The sequence below is a fragment of the Pygocentrus nattereri genome, chromosome 8 (genome assembly GCF_015220715.1).
Source record: "Pygocentrus nattereri isolate fPygNat1 chromosome 8, fPygNat1.pri, whole genome shotgun sequence".
NCBI classification, from domain to species: Eukaryota; Metazoa; Chordata; class Actinopteri; order Characiformes; family Serrasalmidae; genus Pygocentrus; species Pygocentrus nattereri.
The window spans coordinates 45,053,185-45,074,957 of NC_051218.1; the positions used below are offsets into that span (position 1 = coordinate 45,053,185).

The following is a 21,773-nucleotide window of genomic DNA, read 5'->3' on the forward strand; positions in this document are numbered from 1 at the left end:
TTACCGGCACCACATTATTCCGGATGACCATTAAGTCTGCAGCTATCGGGCTTTGTTTTGGCTAATCATACAGGCTTTTTGCCTTTGGAAATCAAATTGCAGGTGTGGAAAATATAATTTCCAATTTGCTAAGCAAGGCATTAAGCAGCATGCGATGGACTAATGAACAGCAGGAGCTCCTTCGAAGCACACAACATCTGTTTCCAGGGATAAAATGTGAGACGCTGGAGGAATGGCCCCTTTGCCACACTGCCTGGCATTGGAGTTTGTGTAATATTTATTCTGCAAACTGTTCAATGTTTCATTATAAAGCCACCTTGATAGCTGCGAGTTTGATTGACGTTACATTATAAAAAGTTTTTTTTTAGAGGAAAAGGGGAATATGTGTTCTGATTTATTTATTTTTTTAACAATGTCAATATAAGAGGCATGAAAAGGGCCGACAGGCCGGATGATTGTCAGTGAATTGCAGGTGGATGCAATTCATACATACATTTTTTTGCTATTTTCACTAGACAGTTTGATGACACTATGTCTGCGTGGGCCCGGAATAGCAGCGGGCACACCTGCACAAACTCCGCAAGAATGTGTTTTTGCCAAACGCTTCAAAAGCGGACCCGAACCTCGTCTTGTTTGTATGCAAGCGACCCACAGAGAACAGCTGAACACAGACGATGAAGTGAAGGGAAAACAATCCAGGTGCCCAAAAAAGTCTCTGACGCTAAACACGGGACTAAACGCAGGAACAGTGACGTACATTAAGCCTGAAAGTGTAGTGAAGACAAACTGGCCGCTTTAAGAGAAACACCTATCTTGTACTTCCACTCACTGACCACTTTGTTGAAGGTACATGTTACAGTGATGTGATCTGTATTTGATTGGATGTCAGTCCAATCTGACGTAACTTGTTTTATTTTTTAGTTGAATTCGTTTATTTTTACCACTCGTTTGATTTTCATCCTGTTCCTCATAGCGAACTGATAGCCAACTTGCCCCCTAGCAGTTCCACCACGGCCCACAGGTTGAAAACCACCGCTCTAACCCAATAATCAATGGGTAGGTTCTGGACTACCGGTGTGCTGGACCTGTTAGGTTGACAGTGGTCCACCACCCAAAAGCCTAGCCTAGAGCGGCTCTGATGAAAAACTAGAGGATGGGTTACAGTATCTTGCTGTCCACCCACAAAGTGGACGTATATGCTGTTTCTAATAAAGTGGCCACATTACTTGTGCCTAACAGTCTTTCCTAGAGAGCGGTTCAGCTGTAAATGAGCGTAGAAACAAGGAGCAAACTTCATGTAAGCAGCACTGGGCAGCCACTCATGCCATATTAAATGGACAGCAAGAACAATGTGTGAGGATCAAGATCAGACTACGGAGAGCGAGGGACCTATGGTAGATTCACTCAATTGCACTGCCATATTGTTCACAGTAGCCTATTCGGAAATACCTGTGGTCACTTTTAATGTGAGCCGTTTGGCTCGTTGAATTTAACTGCCACTAGTGTGCGATTAGTTCAACCTGCGAAAGATATTTGTAGTCATCTAGCATGACCTGCGTGCTCATCGCTGCCTTGGAGCAACAGGATCCCTTCACAGAAGGGGCAGATGCTTGAGGAGGTTTGTAGGGGAAAATTGGAGCTACTAAGACCTTGTTTTTCCTCATTTCTCATTTTAGCACATTAGTCTGACCATGTGACTGTCTAGGGTCAAGCTTCTCAATCAGCCATTAACCCTGTACTGTCGTTAAAGGAACAGGCTTTGAAAGTACTGGATTAGAACCCAATGAGTCGACATCACTGTAAAATTCAAGAAAAATACAACTGCGTTTTGATCGTTTTCTATGAAAAACCTTAAATCTTATTTTGCATTAGCTATTATTGTGCATAAACAATCTTGACCCAGAAATACTTTTGCCAGTTTCTTATATGGCAGGTAAACAATAGAGTGACAAACTGGGAAGCAACTGTTGAATATCAGTACATAAACAACCTATGGTCAGTCATCTTTTACTGCACCTCTTCAACTCCTCGAGACCACCGGAGGTTCCAAACCGCACTTGGTCATGTTCTCCATAATGTTCATATTCCATAAGCTCCATTCAGAAGCTGGGCGTCGTGTGAGGCTGTAGCTCTTCTCTCCAGTCTAATAGACGGTGATGTCATTTTAAACCCTTATAATAAAAGAAGCTGAACTCAGTTTGTTTTTCTACTGAAAGTCGACCCGTTTTTCCCCAAATCTGGGCTCTAAACTATAAACAGACTCTTCAGTGATCTGCTCTGGAAACATCCATCCATCCATCCATCCATCCATCCATCCATCCATCCATCCATCCATTTTCTAAGCCGCTTCTCTGTCAGGGTCGCGGGGGGGCTGCTGGAGCCTATCCCAGCAGTCCTTGGGCGAAAGGCAGGATACACCCTGGACAGGTCACCAGTCCATCGCAGGGCCTCTGGAAACATGACTTTTAAAAAATAACACAAAGAGCGTCAGAGATTTTTGGCTTTCAGCAGTAAATTGTGAGCATATAGTGATGTGGAGATCATAAAACACACGTTCTGTTCATTTGAGGGGCACAAAATAAATAAATACAATAAAAATTTACATTTATTTCATGTAGTTACTGAATAATTAGCCTTATAATTTGGCCATGAAAATTCAGATGGACAAACCAAAATATACCCTGGTAGGCATTATGGAGTACATATACCTTTAGAAATCGAATCGGGCTGCAAATTAGCTTAAGCTGGATGCTCTACACACATTATATGTGCTGCATTCTATGTAACAATGTTTATGTGTGTTGTTCTTAGTACATAAACAAATGCAATAAATGAGAAATAAATAAACAATTTCATCTGGTTGTTTTCACTGAACACCAGGATCACACGGGGCCTTGTGCGGCGTAACCTGCCACGCTGTCCATTCTTGTAGATCGACAGATCACGCCACCTAGCAGCATTGCCAAGCCCAGTTAAATCAACAGTGATTGAAAAGGAGAACTGCCTAAATGACATGCTGCCTCACCTCTCTCTCATTAACCATGGCAACCTCTTTTTTCCCCTCAATTAGCTGTGCAGCTCTGGAACAATACCTACCTCTCAGGACAAAGCTGGCAGCGGCGTCGCTGCGGCAGCTGCGTGTAGCGAATCAGTGCGCAGGGGCCCTGGGCAGAAGAGCGGGTCCTGGATCGCCCACCGTCCTGATATCCATGGCGACGGGGCTGCTGCGTAATGACGCTCGGAGGCCCGTTCTCGCCTGCGTTTTGAAAGACTGGCTCTGATGCATAATTGATTGTAATAAGGTGTGAGGAACAGAGTGGCAAGGTGGCAGGCGCCGCTACTCTTCAGAGAAGGTTCCATTAGAGGGGCGAACAAGAGTCCTGTGATGAATCCAATTGATTTAATTAGGAGGAGAGTGAGGGGGGCCCAACTGTTGCAATGGAGAATTTCACCTTTGGCAGAAAAGGAAAAAAAAAACAAAACAAAGAAAAACATTGTTTGTGCTCGGGGTGCATGCTGACAGATGGCTTCACATAATTACTCAATGCAAATGATCCAAACACTTCAGATAGGAGGGAAATGTCATGTCAGGGTGGATATTAGAGCTGTTTGAAACTGGCCACATGTTATAGACATGGCATCAGTTTGAAATCATTGCAAATCCTATATTCTTAATCTGAGCAATGGGTTAAAAATGTACTTAATCATAATCATAACATCTGTGCTATGATTCTGATAAATCTGTTGGACATACTGTATTCAGAGGGTCCAATATAGACGCTCTACTGATACTCAAATCGTCGAAAAGTGTTCAGTTGATTATCAATAACATCATGGTTAGGGTTAGGGTTAGGAGTAGGTTTAGTCTTGAAATTAAGTTTAGGTTTAAGGATAGATTTAATCTCTTTCACAATGACCTAGTTGCATTTAACGGATATTTAGTTGAATTGTACTTAAAGGCAGTCTGATTATTTCCAAATCATCTCCAGTGGACCATTAAAAATAACACTAATTGATGTTCAGTTGCATTACCATGTTACTGATCCCTTGTGTGGTGTTGATGTGTTACTCAGTGGTCTGGTGGCCCCACTGCATTATTAGTTAGCAGCTGTAGCCAATCAGCAGCCTGCCCATGATTATTTATTTCTTAACAGTACTGTTTTAGTGTGGTTCAGTCTGGTTTAGTTGGGGTGTAGGCTCCTCTACACATGTCTGCTGCTGATGGCCTGCTGGTCTGCAGTGATAACTCTATTACCTGAAGCTTCTCTTGCTTCCCTCGCTGCCTCACTCTCTCTGAGCCCTGAGCGGTGGAGACATCTTATAGCCGTGCCGAGGAGAGCCATCACATGGCCCGGGCCTGTGTCAGCCCCCAGGGACCCAGGGAGAAAAAAAGTGTGTCAGCCTGTGCAGCTGATAACACGGCAGCCTCCGTCACACTTCTGCCAAAGAGGGTTTGCGTAGAGAAACCAGATCGCATGAGGGGGATTGTGACGCCGCTCTGGATGCGCCATGTCGGCGCGGTCCGAGCTCTTATTTCTCCGACTTCGTCATGCCTGCTCTGGAGCTGGGGCGCGTTTTCTAGGCTGTGATCTCATACCGAGCTTTATGTAACTGTTACAGCACTGCCACAGCTTTTCTTCAGCCCTTTTTTCCCCAATAAAGCTGAGCTTCCGCGCCTGCTTGTGTGCTGTTGTAAGTTAAAACATGCTAATTTAATAAGGTGTGACCCTGAGATCACAAGATCACCTTTTGTTATGGGGAACTTAGCAAACCGCTTTGATGCCTCGATGCGTCCCCCTGGGTGTCCGTTCCACACTCACGAAAATGAGAAAGTTGTTTGACTTACAATTTGAAAAAACATTGGCAGTTCCATTTTATCTTGAGGTGCCCTGTGAAGAATTCCTCTGTACATTTACAAAAGATGACAGGAATTAAAATTCATAGCACAACAGCAGTTTGCTATGAAAAATAGCATCTTAAAAGATTTATAAAAAAAATCAAAGATCCTAAAAAAATTAATCAGCTGTTTCATCTGAGCTCTTTTCAAAATTATATAGTCAGTTCCGCCCACGCAAGCTGATTGGTTGAGAAGCGCTCTAACTCTATCACTCCACTGAGACGCCGTTGCTAAGCAACAACTCTGACAGCTGTAGGAGACGCTCGAGTCATCTGAGCATTTTTACTTCTTACTTTGCCACAAACAGAAAACGGACACTGTTAAGACCACATCTGACCGACAGCCGATTTGGTCCGACTCTGAAGATGAGACGACACTAAATTCCCAAACTGTCGTCGCCACTGAGCAGCTTTTCAGTCGGCAGCTGTGACGGAAGAACAGCTGAACAACCTGGAATCAGCCAGAAATGAACCCAACACCATTCGCCAAACTAAACGGGCTGTAAGAAGCTTTACAGACCGGCTGGAACAAAACAACATTAATACTGATCTGGAAAAACTGACCAAACTGAGCTGAACCTTATATTGGCTCAGTTTTACGGCTCAGTCTGATTTGGTCCGACTCTGAAGATCAGACACGTCTGGCAAATGGTGTTGGGTTCATTTCTGGCTGATTCCAGGTTGTTCAGCTGTTCTTCTGTTACAGCTGCCGACTGAAAAGCTGCTCAGTGGTGACGACAGTTTGGGAATTTAGTGTAAGGAGCTGGAGAACGAACTGCCGGCTGAGCAGCGAGTGGGCGGAGCTCGTTACTCTGACATAGCAACGAGCTGCTCGTTAAGGAGCTATAATTAGGAGGAAGGAACTGAACATTAAAACATATTAAAGCCGCTTTCACGGCCAGTTTATTCATTTCTTACTGTATTTATTTAACTGCTGTATTAAAGTAGTAGAGCACTGAGGAGGGAGTTATCACCAATAACATCACGGCTGTGATGACACACCCCCTCTGTGTTCTATTGCTTAAATGACAGGTATTCTTTCACACTTAGGCTTTAAGTTTAAATACTTTCTAAAGGATTTTCTGCAAAATATAATGCAATATATGTTTTACATGCGTATCTACCAAGCTCTGAAAGAATGATATTAATACTACTGTATAGTATTAAACTCAGCATGGTAATGTAAATGTACACCACTGCTGGCTAAAATCAGCATCATAATAGCAGTGATAACCAGATATTTACAAAGAAAACTACTTTAAATTCTGCTGTATGTCATATTGGCTTGAACACAGTACATTGCTGTTGAAATTAAAGAAATTCTTAACAGTCCATGTTGAGACAGTGTGTGATTAAAAAGAGCATCTTGTCATTTTGTAATTTGCCTCCTGAAGAGCCTTGGGTCTGGGCCATTTACGTCTATGAGAAAAATGAATGGCATTTTCGATAATTGACCCTATCATTTTCTGTGCTTACCTAATACGATCAAAGCCTCTATTTTATCCTAAGCGCATTCACCAAATATCAGCTGCATAAATACTACAAGCAAGCTGACACTCCTGCACATCTGAGGGACCTTATAAGACTGACAACCTCCAAATACCCTATGCCTACTAGAAAGCTTTCGCAAGTGGCTTTGGCCACAATTTGAGCACCGGTCAGTGTTGATTTAGCTTTATTTCAGTGAAACTAAGGGATATTAATGAATTAATGAAGTGACAGCGGCCCATGTCTTCAGACCAAGAGCTGTATAACACTGTACACACACACACACACACACACACACACACACACACACACACACACATTATCTCAATCTTAATTTCTTACTGTTATTTATTATTTCTGTGCTACACTCAGACAATCAAGGTGGCTTGCTAGTGATAAAACGAAAACTAGCAACATCATTTATCTTGACATAACGGTCAACGTGCCACATTCTAGCACTAACTGAGTAAGTTAAGGTCAACACTTCTCACTGTCCCCCTGCTCGGATATGTCGTCATCCTCCTTAAGTATCTTTTTCATTCCGCTTTGGTTTTTGCAGTCCGTGCTGTTCACACGATTCATGTATGAAAATCTCTACGTCTCTGAAAAAGTAATCATCTCAGTAGCCGGTTGTGTTTCCCAGCAGGGAATCTTCACACTGTCAAGCTGAATTTACAACCCCAATTCCAGTGAAGTTGGGACGTTGTGTAAAACATAAATAAAAACACAATATGATGATTTGCAAATCCTTTTCAACCAATATTCAATTGAATACACTACAAAGACGAGATATTTAATGTTCAAACGGATAAACTTGATTGTTTTTTGCAAATATTGTTTATATGTATGTTGATAGATAGACAGACAGACAGAAAGACAGACAGACAGACAGACAGATAGATAGACAGATAGACAGATATCCAAAATGATAACTTTACAGGAGAAGGAAAATACCTACTTTACTTTAAATATATGTCAATGCAATCATTTTAATCATTTTAAGTTGTTTCTTTTGGTCCATTCATCATGAAATGTACAGGCCAATAGGCACTTTTAAATTAGATCAAAGACTGATATATATATATATATATATATATATATATATATATATATATATATATATATATATATATATATATATATTCATCCATCCATCCATCCATTATCTTCTCATTTCGGCCGCTTGTATTCGCGATCTCGTTCTTTCGGTCATTACCCAAAGCTCATGACCATAGGTGAGGGTGGGAACGTAGATCGACCGGTAAATCGAGAGCCTTGCCTAATGGCTCAGCTCTTTCTTTACCACAACAGACCGGTAAAGAGCCCGCATCACTGCTGACCCAGCACCAATCCGCCGGTCAATCTCCCGCTCCCTTGTACCATCACTCATGAACAAGACCCCGAGATACTTGAACTCCTCCACTTGAGGCAAGAGCCTATCCCCGACCCAGATATATATATATATATATATATATAAAGTAACAGGCCCAAAATCCTGATTACCCACCCCAGCATTGCATGTGACATTCAGGTAAATATACTAGCTTTAAAAACTTGTTTTCCACAAGATGTGAAGGGGCGTTATTTGACAATTCCATCGTTTTTCCATAAGCAAAGTGTTCTTATTTTGCAAATGTTGCCAACTTCAAAGTGATCCACAACCTTAGAAGTCTATGGAAATGTGAGGCCTATGGTCGATGGGAATGTCATTTCATACCTAGTGGGAGAAAATTGGAAATGACTAAAATATTACTAAAAACTGAGGGAAAAAAATCACGTAATCCAGGCGTTCGAACTGAAAAAGATTTTTTTGAGTGCATCATTGATCAAAAATGTACTGTCAGATTTGGAGAGGAGGCGGGGTGGTGGTTGTGGGGGGGGGTGCTATCTCTTAAATTCAGTCAGTATCAGTTTCACCCATCTGCGGGGGAGTGATAGACTCTGTAGGATCCTCCAAATGTCACCCAACAGGCTGCTGCTGACACAGACGCTCTTCAGCCGAAGGCCCCTTCAACGATAACGAATTTGTCCCAGCTATTATCTTGCAGTGGAGCCACGCGTTCGCAGAGCGTGCTTGATGGGATGTGCAATGACTGCAATAGATAGCTTTGACAGTTCTGGGTCACGAGTAGCACGAGCCAAGGTTGAAGAACCTCACCTTTTAATGGAGTCAATCAAAACACAAAGCCCAGTTTCTGACCATTCTGACCATTCCAGTAAGCGACATCTCTCTTGGTAAAATCATACTGGAGTGCAAGCAGCCAGGGAAAAAGCATTGCTACAAATACAGTAGTGTGGTAGCTTAAACTCTTAAAGGTCCAGGAACCAGACATGTGTAGGCTCACATCCTCACTTCCATAACTTAGAACACTAGAAAGGCCTAGATAGCCATTACATCCCTTTAAAATTGCTATCCTGTTCATTTTGACAAAATAAAAGCCCTCCGTACAACACTTCCCATCTTTCACTAAATCCGTGCCCTTTTTTAGTCTGGCGAGATGGCTCCTTTCTTCCCCTGCTATTCCAGCATTCCAGACAGTATTTTGGGATCAAATATCTAGTACCTCATTTAGCTCATAGAATTTCTGGAAAGAACTAGCAAAAATGGATGAAGCACCATAATACAATAGCTGTAGAATGGGACAGGGCAGACAAACAGACAATGGCATAACAGCCCAACTAACAAGCTTCTCAGGTTTAGCTGAGCACAGATTACCAACTGGCTCGTCTCGTTGATTTATCAGTCTACTCAGGCTTTAGTGGGAACTATTTGCAAAGATGCCATTTATGGAGTTCTTCTCTACAACACAACCTTAAATGTTCTGTGCTGATTCTAAAATAGTTAATAAACAAGCAGTGATGGTATTTTTTTAAAAGATGGCACATGTTTGTTAGATTTAGTGAAGTATTCTGTGTTCTGTGTACCGTCTTTATCAAATACAACTCAGACTGAATACAGATACTATTTCTGTGTTCTGAATACATATTCCCAGTGTTTATATCTGTTACATTGCACTAACAAGCATTTACAGCATTTGGCTAACGCTCTTATCCAGACAGGTGGGTGAAGGTGGTGTTAGGAGTCTTGCCCAAGGACTCTTATTGGTATAGTGTAGGGTGGTTACCCAGGCGGGGCACTGAACCCCAGTCTACAGCGCAGTAGGTGAAGGTGGTGTTAGGAGTCTTGCCCAAGGACTCTTATTGGTATAGTGTAGGGTGTTTACCCAGGCGGGGCACTGAACCCCAGTCTGCAGCGTAGTAGGTGAAGGTGGTGTTGGGAGTCTTGCCCAAGGACTCTTATTGGTATAGTGTAGGGTGGTTACCCAGGCGGGGCACTGAACCCCAGTCTACAGCGTAGTAGGTGAAGGTGGTGTTGGGAGTCTTGCCCAAGGACTCTTATTGGTATAGTGTAGGGTGGTTACCCAGGCGGGGCACTGAACCCCAGTCTACAGCGTAGTAGGTGAAGGTGGTGTTGGGAGTCTTGCCCAAGGACTCTTATTGGTATAGTGTAGGGTGGTTACCCAGGCGGGGCACTGAACCCCAGTCTACAGTGTAGTAGGTGAAGGTGGTGTTGGGAGCCTTGCCCAAGGACTCTTATTGGTATAGTGTAGGGTGGTTACCCAGGTGGGGACTGAATACCAGTCTACAGCATGTAAGGCAGAGATGTTACCCACTACACTATAACATACCAGCAAGCCTGAGGACATAAAAAGCACAGGGGGTTAAGCTGTTAATTATGTAAAATACATACAAAAAATTAATAATAATAATAACAATAAATGCATCAAATTACAATGAGTGATTTTTCTTAAAGATTATTTACTCTGGATATTATTACTGATACAAATAATACTTACATATTTCCGACTCAGAGGCCATACGTAACTTCTTATGCCGTTTAGAGTAAAAATCAGTTTTTCTTTTTGCATAACATTGTTCTATAAACAAGAAAACAAGTTAACAAGAATACTTTTTTGAAAATTGTAAAGGACAAATGCCACAATAATGTCTCAGGCTTGTCGATTCGTGTCAGGCCTCAAGCTGGTTTGGCGGTTTGAAAAACGTTAACCCCTTAAATTCCCAGGCTTATTATTCAGTAATTACAGGGCATTCCATGCAAACTGGTTGAATTATTCTTAGGTTATAGATGTGTGTTATTAAACTGTAGGCTTGCCAGGGAGCCCTGGTCATTTAAGGAGGTAAAGAAAACAATGGTAATGGAGTGACTCAATTCAATGAGCGAAAACAAGAGACAAGGTACCATAAACAGAGTAACATCCAAAGTACATTCACAATGCAAGCCCAAGACTGAACAAACACAAGGGTATAAATACACAGAGGGGAAATGAGAAACACCTGGGACTAGTGAGGTGCGGAGCACGGACAAGTGGAACAGATAACAAGGGGGCTGGACCAGGGAGGAGATACAGACTACAAACAAACCCTCAGAGGGACAAAAGGGGAATCCATGACACCTAACAGTGAAATAAGTTAAATCTAGTGGGGACAATTAACTTTACCCCATTTGCATAAGCTACTGGGACGTATTTTTTGCTCTTTATATTGATATTAACAACACAAAACTAATACAAACCAAATTAACCTTTTATTTATTTAACCTCTTATTCTCCAGGCTATATTTTGGTTTGTCCATCAGAACGTGTGTTTTATGATCTCCACATATCACTACATGCTCACAATTTACTGCTGAAAGCCAAAAATCTCCGCCGCTCTTTGTGTTGTTCTCTAAAAGTGATGTTTCCAGAGCAGATCACTGAAGAGACGCCGTCTGTTTATAGTTTAGAGCCCAGATTTGGGGAAAAACGGGTCGACTTTCAGTAGAAAAACAAACTGAGTTCAGCTTCTTTTATTATAAGGGTGTAAAATGACATCACCGTCTATTAGACTGGAGAGAAGAGCTACAGCCTCACACGACGCCCAGCTTCTGAATGGAGCTTATGGAGTATGAACGTTATGAAGAACATGACCAAGTGCAGTTTGGAACCACCGGTGGTCCCGATGAGTTAAAAAGGTTCAGATAAGGTGTCAACTCACCTTCAATGTAATATTTAATGTATCCATTTCTTTTCTCAGACCTGAATTAGGCTTAAGCATTGACTAAATAGGATTTTCCATGGTGAACCACCATTGACATTGCAATTTAGTGCAAGAATAGGCTTAATTCTTGTCAACAAATCCTCTCCTAGGAGTGATGCTATTTATTTGTTCTAGATTACCAGTCTGTCCTTTGGTCTGTATGCTATTGTCTGTCTTTGGGCAATTGGTTTATCCTCTTGACCCTTTGACTCCTAATCAATGCTGTATGCATGACCTACTGCTTCCTCCTGATGAAGAGATCAGTACACACACCACACAATTCACACTCCTGAGTAGATTTTGTAATAGCTTTTTCACCGCCGTTCCATCATCTATATCGCACATGTGCTCAGACCTCATTTAGATGCTCTGTTTTCAGAGATGAAGCTCCAGGGACAGATATGGAGGTGAGTATTCTGCAGTGACCCTTTGACCGCTGAAAGACAGCCCTCTCTGCAAGATATCATGTCACATGTTGGGGGAATTTGATGCCCTTTGTCATGTGTGATGCTCCTGTTGATTTTTGCAAATGAGCAGAATTAACATAACTGACTGAGCATAACGAGCTCTAGGTTTGAAACTGGGAGGCATAGGTGTTAATGAGCAACCGCTGCATTAAAATGCATCACATGAGCCAAAAAGTACATGTTTTATTGAGTGGGTCACTGTGATTAGGTGTGCACTCGTAATTATCATGTTTTAACGCATTAATGGAAATGCATTTGTGTATGTCATGGCTGTCGGAGCCTTGTTTTTTGAGGGCTTTTTTCATTTGGAAATTATAGTTCAAATGACTGAATTTCAATAACACTTTATTTTAAGCAGCACATATTGGTTTCACTAGAAAATAATCCATCAAAACGATTTGCTGTTTATTGTGAAGTCCCCCAAGGTTCAGTCTTAGGGCCTTTGCTTTTCTCTTTGTACATGCTACCTCTAGGTTATGTCATTAGAAAGCATAGTATAAAGTTTCATAGCTATGCTGACGACACCCAGCTGTACATTTCTACTCCTTCCGATGATCAAGACTCTGCAGACAGACTGACCAGCTGTGTGTCAGATGTTTTTCAGTGGATGTCGCAAAATTTTCTACAATTTAGTCATGAAAAAAACTGAGTTACTGATCGTTGGTACAAAAACTCAGAGAAAGATGATTTATGAGAAACTTGGTGCTTTAGCTTCATAAAACAAATCTGAAGTATGAAATCTGGGCGTGGTCTTAGACTCTGAGCTCTGTTTAATATGCATGTAAACAGTCACTATAGTAGCTTTTTATCATTTAAGAAATATCGCTAAAGTTTGGCCTTCTCTCTCTCAGAGCGATGCAGAGAAACCCGTTCACGTATTTGTTACAGCAGAGTTGATCACTGTAATGGTCTTCTTACTGGACTTCCTAAGAAACCTACACGTCCCTTACGACTCGGACGAAATGTAGCAGCATCCTAACAAAAGCACCACAGAGAGATCAGATCAATCCCGTTTTGAAGGAACTGCACCGGCTGCCTGTATCACTCAGGACAGAGTTTATAGCTCTGCTACTGGTCTTTAAAGCTGTAAATGACCTTAAAACACTGCTTACATCACAGAGTGTCTGTCTGCTTATGTTCCAGCACGTAATCTAAGATCTGCAGACTTGGGCCTTCTACAGATGCCCTCTGTAAATTACAGAAACATGGAGAGACTCTTTCAGTTATTCTGCCTCTAAACTATGGAGTTCAATTCCACCTTTTATTAGACAGTCAAGCTCAGTGCTCACTTTTAAGAAGTGCCTAAAAACATCTCTCTTTAACTCATTAAGCATTTGTCTAAAACTGAATGTCTCGTGGTTTTTATCTTTATCCTGTAATTTAATCTTCTTCTTTTTCTTCTGATTCTAATTAAACACTAATGATTTCTTGTATAACTATGTTTTATCACCTGTCTGTAAAGCACTTTGAGCTGCCACTAGCATGAAAAGTGCTACATAAATAAAATGATCATTATTATTATTATTATTATTATTATTATTATTTGGGTGTTATTATTTGTCCAGTAAGGCTCAAACTAGACACTTCTATATACATTCAGCTTCATTCATTATGATCTGTGTCAGTATGTCCTTGGAGGTCTGTTATTGCATTATTTATTGCAATAATGCACAATAAACACTTTTAATGGCTTGTTTTATAAATAGAAATGGTCAGCCCAATGCGCGTTTTTTATTTTACTGTTGATAGGTAGCGTCAAGTGACTTCTGCATTTATTGCTTTTTAAAAAAGGTTTAAGTCAATAATACTTCAAGCTGTGCTCCATATTGGAGAGTTTTAGTCATTATTAAATATATACTCATCTGTCTATAAACACCTGGTTGCTAAAATGGGTTGAAACTAATTTAAAAATTCAAATATTCACAACTTTGGAATATGGGATCTATTGACTCACTGCTGTTTTTAACCCCTTAAAGTCCAGGCTTATTTTATACTTTAGCCTATTGGTCAGTAAAACTTTGGGTTAATACTTTTAAGTCTGAAAATAATGATGACTAAAGTCTGCTTTAGAACACAGAACACAGTGGAGTGACTTATAAAAGCCTCATTACCCTTAAAGCCGTCAACTTTTGGAGTCACCTGACACGCCCTGAAACCTGTACGAATCAGATGTTGCCAGTTATATAGTAATAAGATTGTTCCTGTTCAATAATTTGCATAACAAGGTTTTAAAGTGTCAATTATTACAGCTCATTTAGCAGACACCCTATTATGTACTAATACAGGTCAAAATGTATACAGCTTATTCCGTAGTGAATTAACCATTTAGAGGCTGCTAATTTGAGCTTTATTGGACAAATAAGACCGATATAAACCCATAAAAAAGGTCCAAAAGAAAGAAAATCTAATGTTAATGTTCATTAGAAAGTTTTTTTATCACACTTTGCTTTTGCTCTTTCATCTCTGTGGCATTATGAAAGTGGAAATTCCTCCAATTTCATGCTTAAATGGTTGAGATGTAACGTCATTCAGAGTGGTCGGATCTGAAATGCATCATTCTAGAAAGAACTTAGGAGGCATAATTGTTCACAGTGGTGATGACAGGAATAAAGAGGTGCTGCAGGGCAAACACCACCACCACCACCCCCCCACCAAAAAATCTTCCAGATATTCCATGATTTTACTATTATCAACATTACATATGTATATAACCTCAGAAGAATGATGTAAACGTGCCAAAAATACTCCAGAAAGTTGGGGTATTTAAGGTGGTCACAGAGCAGGTACTGTTTGGGTGGTGGGTCATTCTCAGCACTACAGTAACACTGACGTGGTGGTGATGTGTTAATGTGTGTTGCGCTGGTCTGAGTGGATCAGACACAGCAGCGCTGCTGGAGTTTTTAAACACCTCAGTGTCGCTGCTGGACTGAGAACCAAAAATACCCAGCCAACAGTATCCTGTGGGCAGCGTCCTGTAGGCAGCGTCCTGTAGGCAGCGTCCTGTGGGCAGCGTCCTGTGGGCAGCGTCCTGTGACCACTGATGAAGGACTAGAGGACGACCAACACAAACTGTGCAGCAGCAGATGAGCTGTCGTCTCTGACTTTACATCTACAAGGTGGACCGACAAGGTAGGACTGTCTAATAGAGTGGACAGTGAGTGGACACAATGTTTAAAAATCCACTCGTACCAGCATGACACACACTAACACACCACCACCACATCAGTGTTATTGCAGTGCTGAGAATGACCCACCACCCAAATACCACCTGCTCTGTGAGGGTCCATGGGGGTCCTGACCACTGAAGAAGGGGCTAACGAAGTATCAGAGAAATGGATGGACTACAGTCTGTAACTGTAGAACTACAAAGTGGACAATGAGTGCAGAGACAAGGAGGTGGTCAGAATATCATGGTATGCCAGTCAAAAGGAATTCAAATGTGCAGTCTTGGCCACGCACTACAAAGGAAGCTGATCCTTAATTGACAGTCATGCTGTGAGGCTCGGTGAGCGCGAGCCACAGGCGGGGCAGTGAGGACCAGATTCAAGTGGCATATCTGTCTCTGTAACTCATTACCACGCGTGCATTTGCTGCTGATCTTTGAACTGCAGTTGAGCAGAAGTTGCGATGAAGTTTCTCTCTGCACAGCTGTGCTGAGGGGCACGAGCCCATTACAGTATCAATAGCTGAAGTCTCCCCCCATTTGCAATGCAATTAAAAACTCAATTTTAGGGAGAGCTTTGCGGAGCGTGATAAACGGGAGCTGTAATCCCTGAATTGTTCCACCACTCGCCTGCAGTGCACTGTGGGTCCCCTATAGGTGGCTGTTCCAGTAAATAAAGAAAACAAGAAGGAAGGAGAGCAGAAACCGGGGTCTGGGAGAAGGAAGTAGTGTAGAAACCAGGGTCTGGGAGAAGGAAGGAGAGCAGAAACCGGGGTCTGGGAGAAGGAAGTAGTGTAGAAACCAGGGTCTGGGAGAAGGAAGGAGAGCAGAAACCGGGGTCTGGGAGAAGGAAGTAGTGTACAAACCAGGGTCTGGGAGAAGGAAGGAGAGCAGAAACCGGGGTCTGGGAGAAGGAAGTAGTGTAGAAACCAGGGTCTGGGAGAAGGAGAGCAGAAACCGGGGTCTGGGAGAAGGAAGTAGCGTAGAAACCAGGGTCTGGGAGAAGGAAGGAGAGTAGAAACCAGGGTCTGGGAGAAGGAAGGAGAGTAGAAACCAAGGTCTGGGAGAAGGAAGGAGCGTAGAAACCGGGGTCTGAGAGAAGGAAGGAGAGCAGAAACTGGGGTCTGGGAGAAGGAAGTAGCGTAGAAACCAGGGTCTGGGAGAAGGAAGGAGAGTAGAAACCAAGGTCTGGGAGAAGGAAGGAGCGTAGAAACCGGGGTCTGAGAGAAGGAAGGAGAGCAGAAACTGGGGTCTGGGAGAAGGAAGGAGAGTAGAAACCGGGGTCTGGGAGAAGGAAGGAGAGTAGAAACCGGGGTCTGGGAGAAGGATGAGAGTAGAAACCAGGGTCTGAGAGAAGGAAGGAGAGCAGAAACCGGGGTCTGGGAGAAGGAAGGAGAGTAGAAACCGGGGTCTGGGAGAAGGAAGGAGAGCAGAAACCGGGGTCTGAGAGAAGGAAGGAGAGCAGAAACCGGGGTCTGGGAGAAGGAAGGAGAGCAGAAACCGGGGTCTGAGAGAAGGAAGGAGAGCAGAAACCAGGGTCTGAGAGAAGGAAGGAGAGCAGAAACCGGGGTCTGGGAGAAGGAAGGAGAGCAGAAACCGGGGTCTGAGAGAAGGAAGGAGAGCAGAAACCAGGGTCTGAGAGAAGGAAGGAGAGCAGAAACCAGGGTCTGGGAGAAGGAAGTAGCGTAGAAACCGGGGTCTGAGAGAAGGAAGGAGAGTAGAAACCGGGGTCTGGGAGAAGGAAGGAGAGCAGAAACCGGGGTCTGGGAGAAGGAAGGAGAGCAGAAACCGGGGTCTGGGAGAAGGAAATAAAAGGGTTTGGGCGAAGTTTCGATTCGAACCGTCCAGCCAACGCAGCGGTTATTTCAGCACCGCGGACAGCGCTCACGGTCCGGTCCGCTCCTCGCGCGTCACTGTGCAGCGCATCGCCCCTCAAATCGTGAAAATAAACAGATATTTATAGCGAGGGTGGGGGGGGGCTATCTCGGGTCAGGACAATAGCCTACGCCTCTGTGGGCACTGTCTGAAAAGACGAGCCAGTCCAGTCTGCCATTAATAACACGTGTTATTACCACGACTGTTATTTTATTACCAAGACAAACCCACCACCACCTCCACCTCCTCCACCACCACCGCCACCCCTCCCTGCCGTACTGTCTGTCCAATAGCCAGCCAACATGGTGCTGTGCTGGGGGGGCTTAACGATTCCGAACAAAGCGATCGATGGTGGTCAATAAAAGGGGCTTCACGTTACTGCAGCCTCACTTCTCCACATCCGACGGGGTGGGGGGGCTCATTCCCCGTCAGCTGGGCTGAGGCACCGCGTCCCGCACTTTGGGCTATCTCTCTATCTCTCCCTCTATCTGCACGCGCACAGGCGCACGGGGCTTTAATCAGAGCGGCTGCACGTGCTCCCCTCGCCCAATGAACTTCTTCGGCGATCGCTTCGCTTATTTAGCCGTAACCATCGATCTGAGCGCTGGCAGACGACGCAGTGGGCTCCCCGCGCCTTGCAGAGGGGCTCTGCTCGACTCAGACGCGTAGAGAAGCTCTCCTGCTCCTTCTTCTCCTTCCTCCTCCTCTTCTCCCTCCTCTGCGTTCAGCGTCAGTTCAAGTTTGATCAATATCGCGCTGCTGGTCCAATTGGAGGAGCCGCGTTCGCCGCTCTCGCCAATAAACCACCATCTTCGGGATAGGTCTCTCCCTTTTTCTCAGTTGCTGAACATTTTCCCCCCCGCTCCTGTCCTGCAGCTCGACTCGCGCCTCAATGAGCCCGACTGGTGCACTGTGAGCGCAGCGCGTTGATCCGGAGGACCTGGGCTGGTTTTTAGCGCCCACGACTGCGTATATGGTTTTCCTCCACCGGTTCGCTGTTTAGGGGCTGATATTTTTCTGAAAGGTTGGACGAAAATGGCACAGAGCGCGGTTCTGTTCCTAATGTGGCTCTTTGGCAGGTCTCTCGCAGGCTTCCCCAACCAGATTAACATAGGTAAGGCTTTTGTGTTTCCTTATCGTTCTAGATTGCCAAGCTTCGCCTGCTTTCATGGGCTCGTTTCTCAGTCGTTCCCACGTTACAACTCTTGCTGCGCTTAGACCGTCAGTCTGTTTCTGAAAGCAGTCAGCGGGGTCTTTAGGGGGGCTTTGGAATAAGGAGGATTGGCACCAACTTGCCAGTGTAAAGTTCTAATCGAATCAGCCAGGCTTGGACTAGTCATTGCACTCAAGTGGTCGCAGCAACCTAGATACCAGTGTGTTGTATGGCTGAGATGTTTCATCTTCCAACGTCCAACAATCTCCCTCTCCTGTCCTCCTCCAAGGTGGGCTCTTCATGCGGTCGACGGTGCAGGAGCACAGCGCCTTCAGGTTCGCCGTGCAGCTCTACAACACCAACCAAAACATGACCGAGAAGCCCTTCCATCTGAATTACAACGTAGATAACCTCGAGTCGTCCAACAGCTTCTCAGTCACCCATGCTTGTAAGTACTCCCCCCACGGCTGTGCAGGAGACGCTGCTGTGCATTAACGTGTCTTACAGCAGGCTGATGGGGTTGTGTGTGGCGTCAGTGCACCGTCCCCTTTCAGCCCTGCTGTAAATGTGCTCATTTTTCAAATGTTGTTCCTCTCCAGCTGTAATGGCCTTATCAATTACTCATTTCAGACATTCCAGCTTCATCCACTATCCCCCCCCCCTCCTGAGCGCAGAGCACCTGGGTATTTTGCAGGGATGACAACTCCAGTGTGTAATCCCATAAGCCTCATAGAAGCAATCCAATTTCTGCTTTATAGATGAGTAATGCACAGCTTACTCTAACTAAACTAAATATTCTCACCTTTCAAAGCAGCATTTATTGGAACTGCCTTATGTATTCAAAAGCTAGAAAGCCCTGCTTGCCCCCCCAGAGCCCACCCGTCCCACCCACCGACCTCTTGTACTCATCAGTGTGTTTGAAGGTGTGATATCTGAGATTCTACCCACGCACACGCAGCCTGCTCTTAAGTTTTGATGCTTTCAGACATGCCAAGATGTACTTTTATTATCCCCTCCTGACTCTGACGTGATGGCGATGGTGTCCCTTTCACAGAGGCGCTTTCCAGCTCCCATGGTTGTCCACTCTGATTTGCAAGTGAAAGTGTTTTGCAATAAGAGGATGAATAGCCGCCTGTGGAAGTGCTTTGTGGTTACAGTGTTGGTATTTCTGACTCAAAATCTCTTTGAATTCGAAACAAGTTCCCTTGGCAACGCGGTATAACCCGAGCTCTGCCGAGGTTTCTGATAGTTGTTGAAAAGATCGCATGTCTGATTATGCAAGCGAAGGTTTTCAAGGACTGTGTGTGTAGGAGATAATGTTCTTTCTTTTTTCCTAATGTACTTTTGAAAAAGCCTCTAATGCGAGATCTAGTTATTGTTCTCTTTCACCATGGTAACCAGTATCTAGCCCAGTGGTATCAGTGCCTTTTTGGATCCTTAGTGATATCTTGATATGTGACCATCACCTTGTATATTGGTATATTAGGGGAGTTGGTGATATGTGGTAGCACTGGCCGAAGACAGATCAGTTAGGAATGAGCTTTGAGATGTTTATATTCTTAATAAGCATCTGATGGCCTTCTTAACGTCCTTTCTCAAAACTTGCCTACGAGTTTGTGGGAATCCCACCCCTAGCTCTGCAGTGGGGGCTCATTAACAATCAGATCTCATTTTGCTTCTCTGCACTGACAGTCAATGAAAGGAAAAAAATCCATACGTTCTCAGCCCACATCAGTCAATGATGCGCGAAGGCTGAGGTTTGGGGGGTGGGGTCGAGGCAAAAGCTGAGGAGATCTACGTCATGCTGAGCAGCGGTCACCTCTTAATGAGCTTTTTATTCCCTATAAAAGCGCATGCAATAGCCAAATGAGCAAATAAAGAATCGACAATGGCCTGCAGTTTTGTACGGGCTGGAAAGCACAGGATTACGGCGAGGAAAGGAGGCTGGATTTTTACAATCTAATTAAAATCTAAGGGCAGACTGTTTGCAAGATCCATGCGCTCCTGTGGGAGCGCTTGCCCCATTTTTTGCTCTCTCACTCTCTCGCCTTTCTGCAGCTCCATCAAGAACATGTTTCAAAACTGCCTTTAACATATGAGGCACTTTGGCGGCCCTTTGATGATGGTGGAATCTGTCGTTTTTCCGAATCGGCGCCTTACGCGGCGATAGTACTGGAAGTTGTCAACAACATTCATGGCTTGCCTTTGATATGCATATCAACAGATGTGCTGCCGTCAAAACTGTATCCCCCATCTTTCACTTAATATTTAACTGAATCACTTCGGTACAGTGTTTAAGCGACATCTTGAAAGGCAGCTCTCTCATCGAGCTAGTTCACAGAGCCGAACCAGCTGTTGGAGAAGTACCTTTTAGCTGTGTTAACAGTTATTTAGGAAAAAAAAATATGCATGATTTGGAGAGAACAGCAGTCTTGAATGTAGGATCGTGTTAGCAAGCACTATTTATGACACTGCATGTTCAAAAAGTTTCCAATTAGTGAATTCCAAGTTTTCAAGTACACATAGCTTGTATAATCTCCCCAGAACAGCATTCAGAGACGAATGAGATGCTCTAGAGCAGCCGCATTGCCAAATGTTGGTTAGAGGGGTATAAAGCCCCCCCAGCATTGGGCTGTGGAACAGTGGAACTGCGTTCTCTGGAGAGATGGAGCTCCATCAAATACAATTGGGATGAGCAGGAGAGCTAATCATCTACCATCACTCATGCTCCTGTGGCTGAATTCAATCAAATCCTCTCAGAACTGTTCCAACACCTAGTGCCTTCCTAGAAGAGTTGAAGACCTTGAATGAGCAGGCGTCTCCAAACAGTGTAGATCGTGAAGAACATTAGACACAGAAATTTGGACAATCAGAGGTATCATCAGGTATTTAGAACATCCTACCCTAAATGTTTTGACTGCTGACTGTTCTTTGGTAGCCCTTGTCTTTTGTCCATGAGAAGTCTTACCCTTTGTTGTTATGATTTGTCCAGTGGTGGATTCAGCGTGGTCTGATTAGTAGAGCTCTCCATGCTTGGCGAAAGTTTCTTCCCCATCTTTAAAGATCTATTTCATGACCATTTCCAAAGTGTAGAATGGTCTCTGTTCTCATTGGCTGTGAAGTATTGTGGCTCACTCAAAAACCAGCCCAGGCTGAAACCCTCTTATGACTTTCGTGTTGGGCAGGGCTCAACTGCTAGGAGCCGAATAGGTGGATATATTTCATTTCTGTTGCCTCACAAAATCAATTCATGCAAAACAGGCTGTTCTTGCAGCCCATATGTGGGTCATATGTTCACAAAAGTGAGTGGTTTGTCTTGAAACCATAAGCAATTATCTCAAAACTGTGGGAACTGCTACATAATGTGGTCCCGAATGGTGTTACAGTGTACGCAGTGCTGCGTTCCAAGTTGGATTGCGCTTATTGAATAACTCGCCAGCTAGATTCAGAAAAGAACAGGTACAAAACTGTGGCACATGAAAAACATGAATATCATGTTTGCTGTGTCTTCAGATCCTTCAGATTTCTTGTGTTACATAGAGCAAGTGGCTTCCAAGGTGTGAAGTGTGTTCTTCATTACTCTCGAACAGGGACTGTCGTTTTCTGTCACAGACCTCATCGGTACAATCTAGCA

The 21,773-nt window shown here is 43.8% G+C and overlaps 1 protein-coding gene across 5 annotated transcripts in view; it reads left to right on the forward strand.

Moving 5' to 3' along the window:
* Positions 1 to 17,317: 17,317 nt before the first annotated feature.
* Positions 17,318 to 21,773, forward strand: part of gria3b (glutamate receptor, ionotropic, AMPA 3b) — a 217,365-nt gene continuing 212,909 nt past the window's right edge. For 3 of the 5 annotated variants that reach the window (XR_005130602.1, XM_037540696.1, XM_037540697.1), the window contains exons 1-2: positions 17,318 to 18,100; positions 18,429 to 18,587. Coding sequence is in view for 4 of the 5 variants with exons in the window: in XM_037540696.1 (XP_037396593.1) it covers positions 18,022 to 18,100; positions 18,429 to 18,587 (238 nt within the window). In the remaining variant the exon portion in view is untranslated. The remainder of the gene's footprint in view (positions 18,101 to 18,428; positions 18,588 to 21,773) is intronic. The other 2 variants (XM_037540694.1, XM_037540695.1) reach the window with 1 other exon arrangement.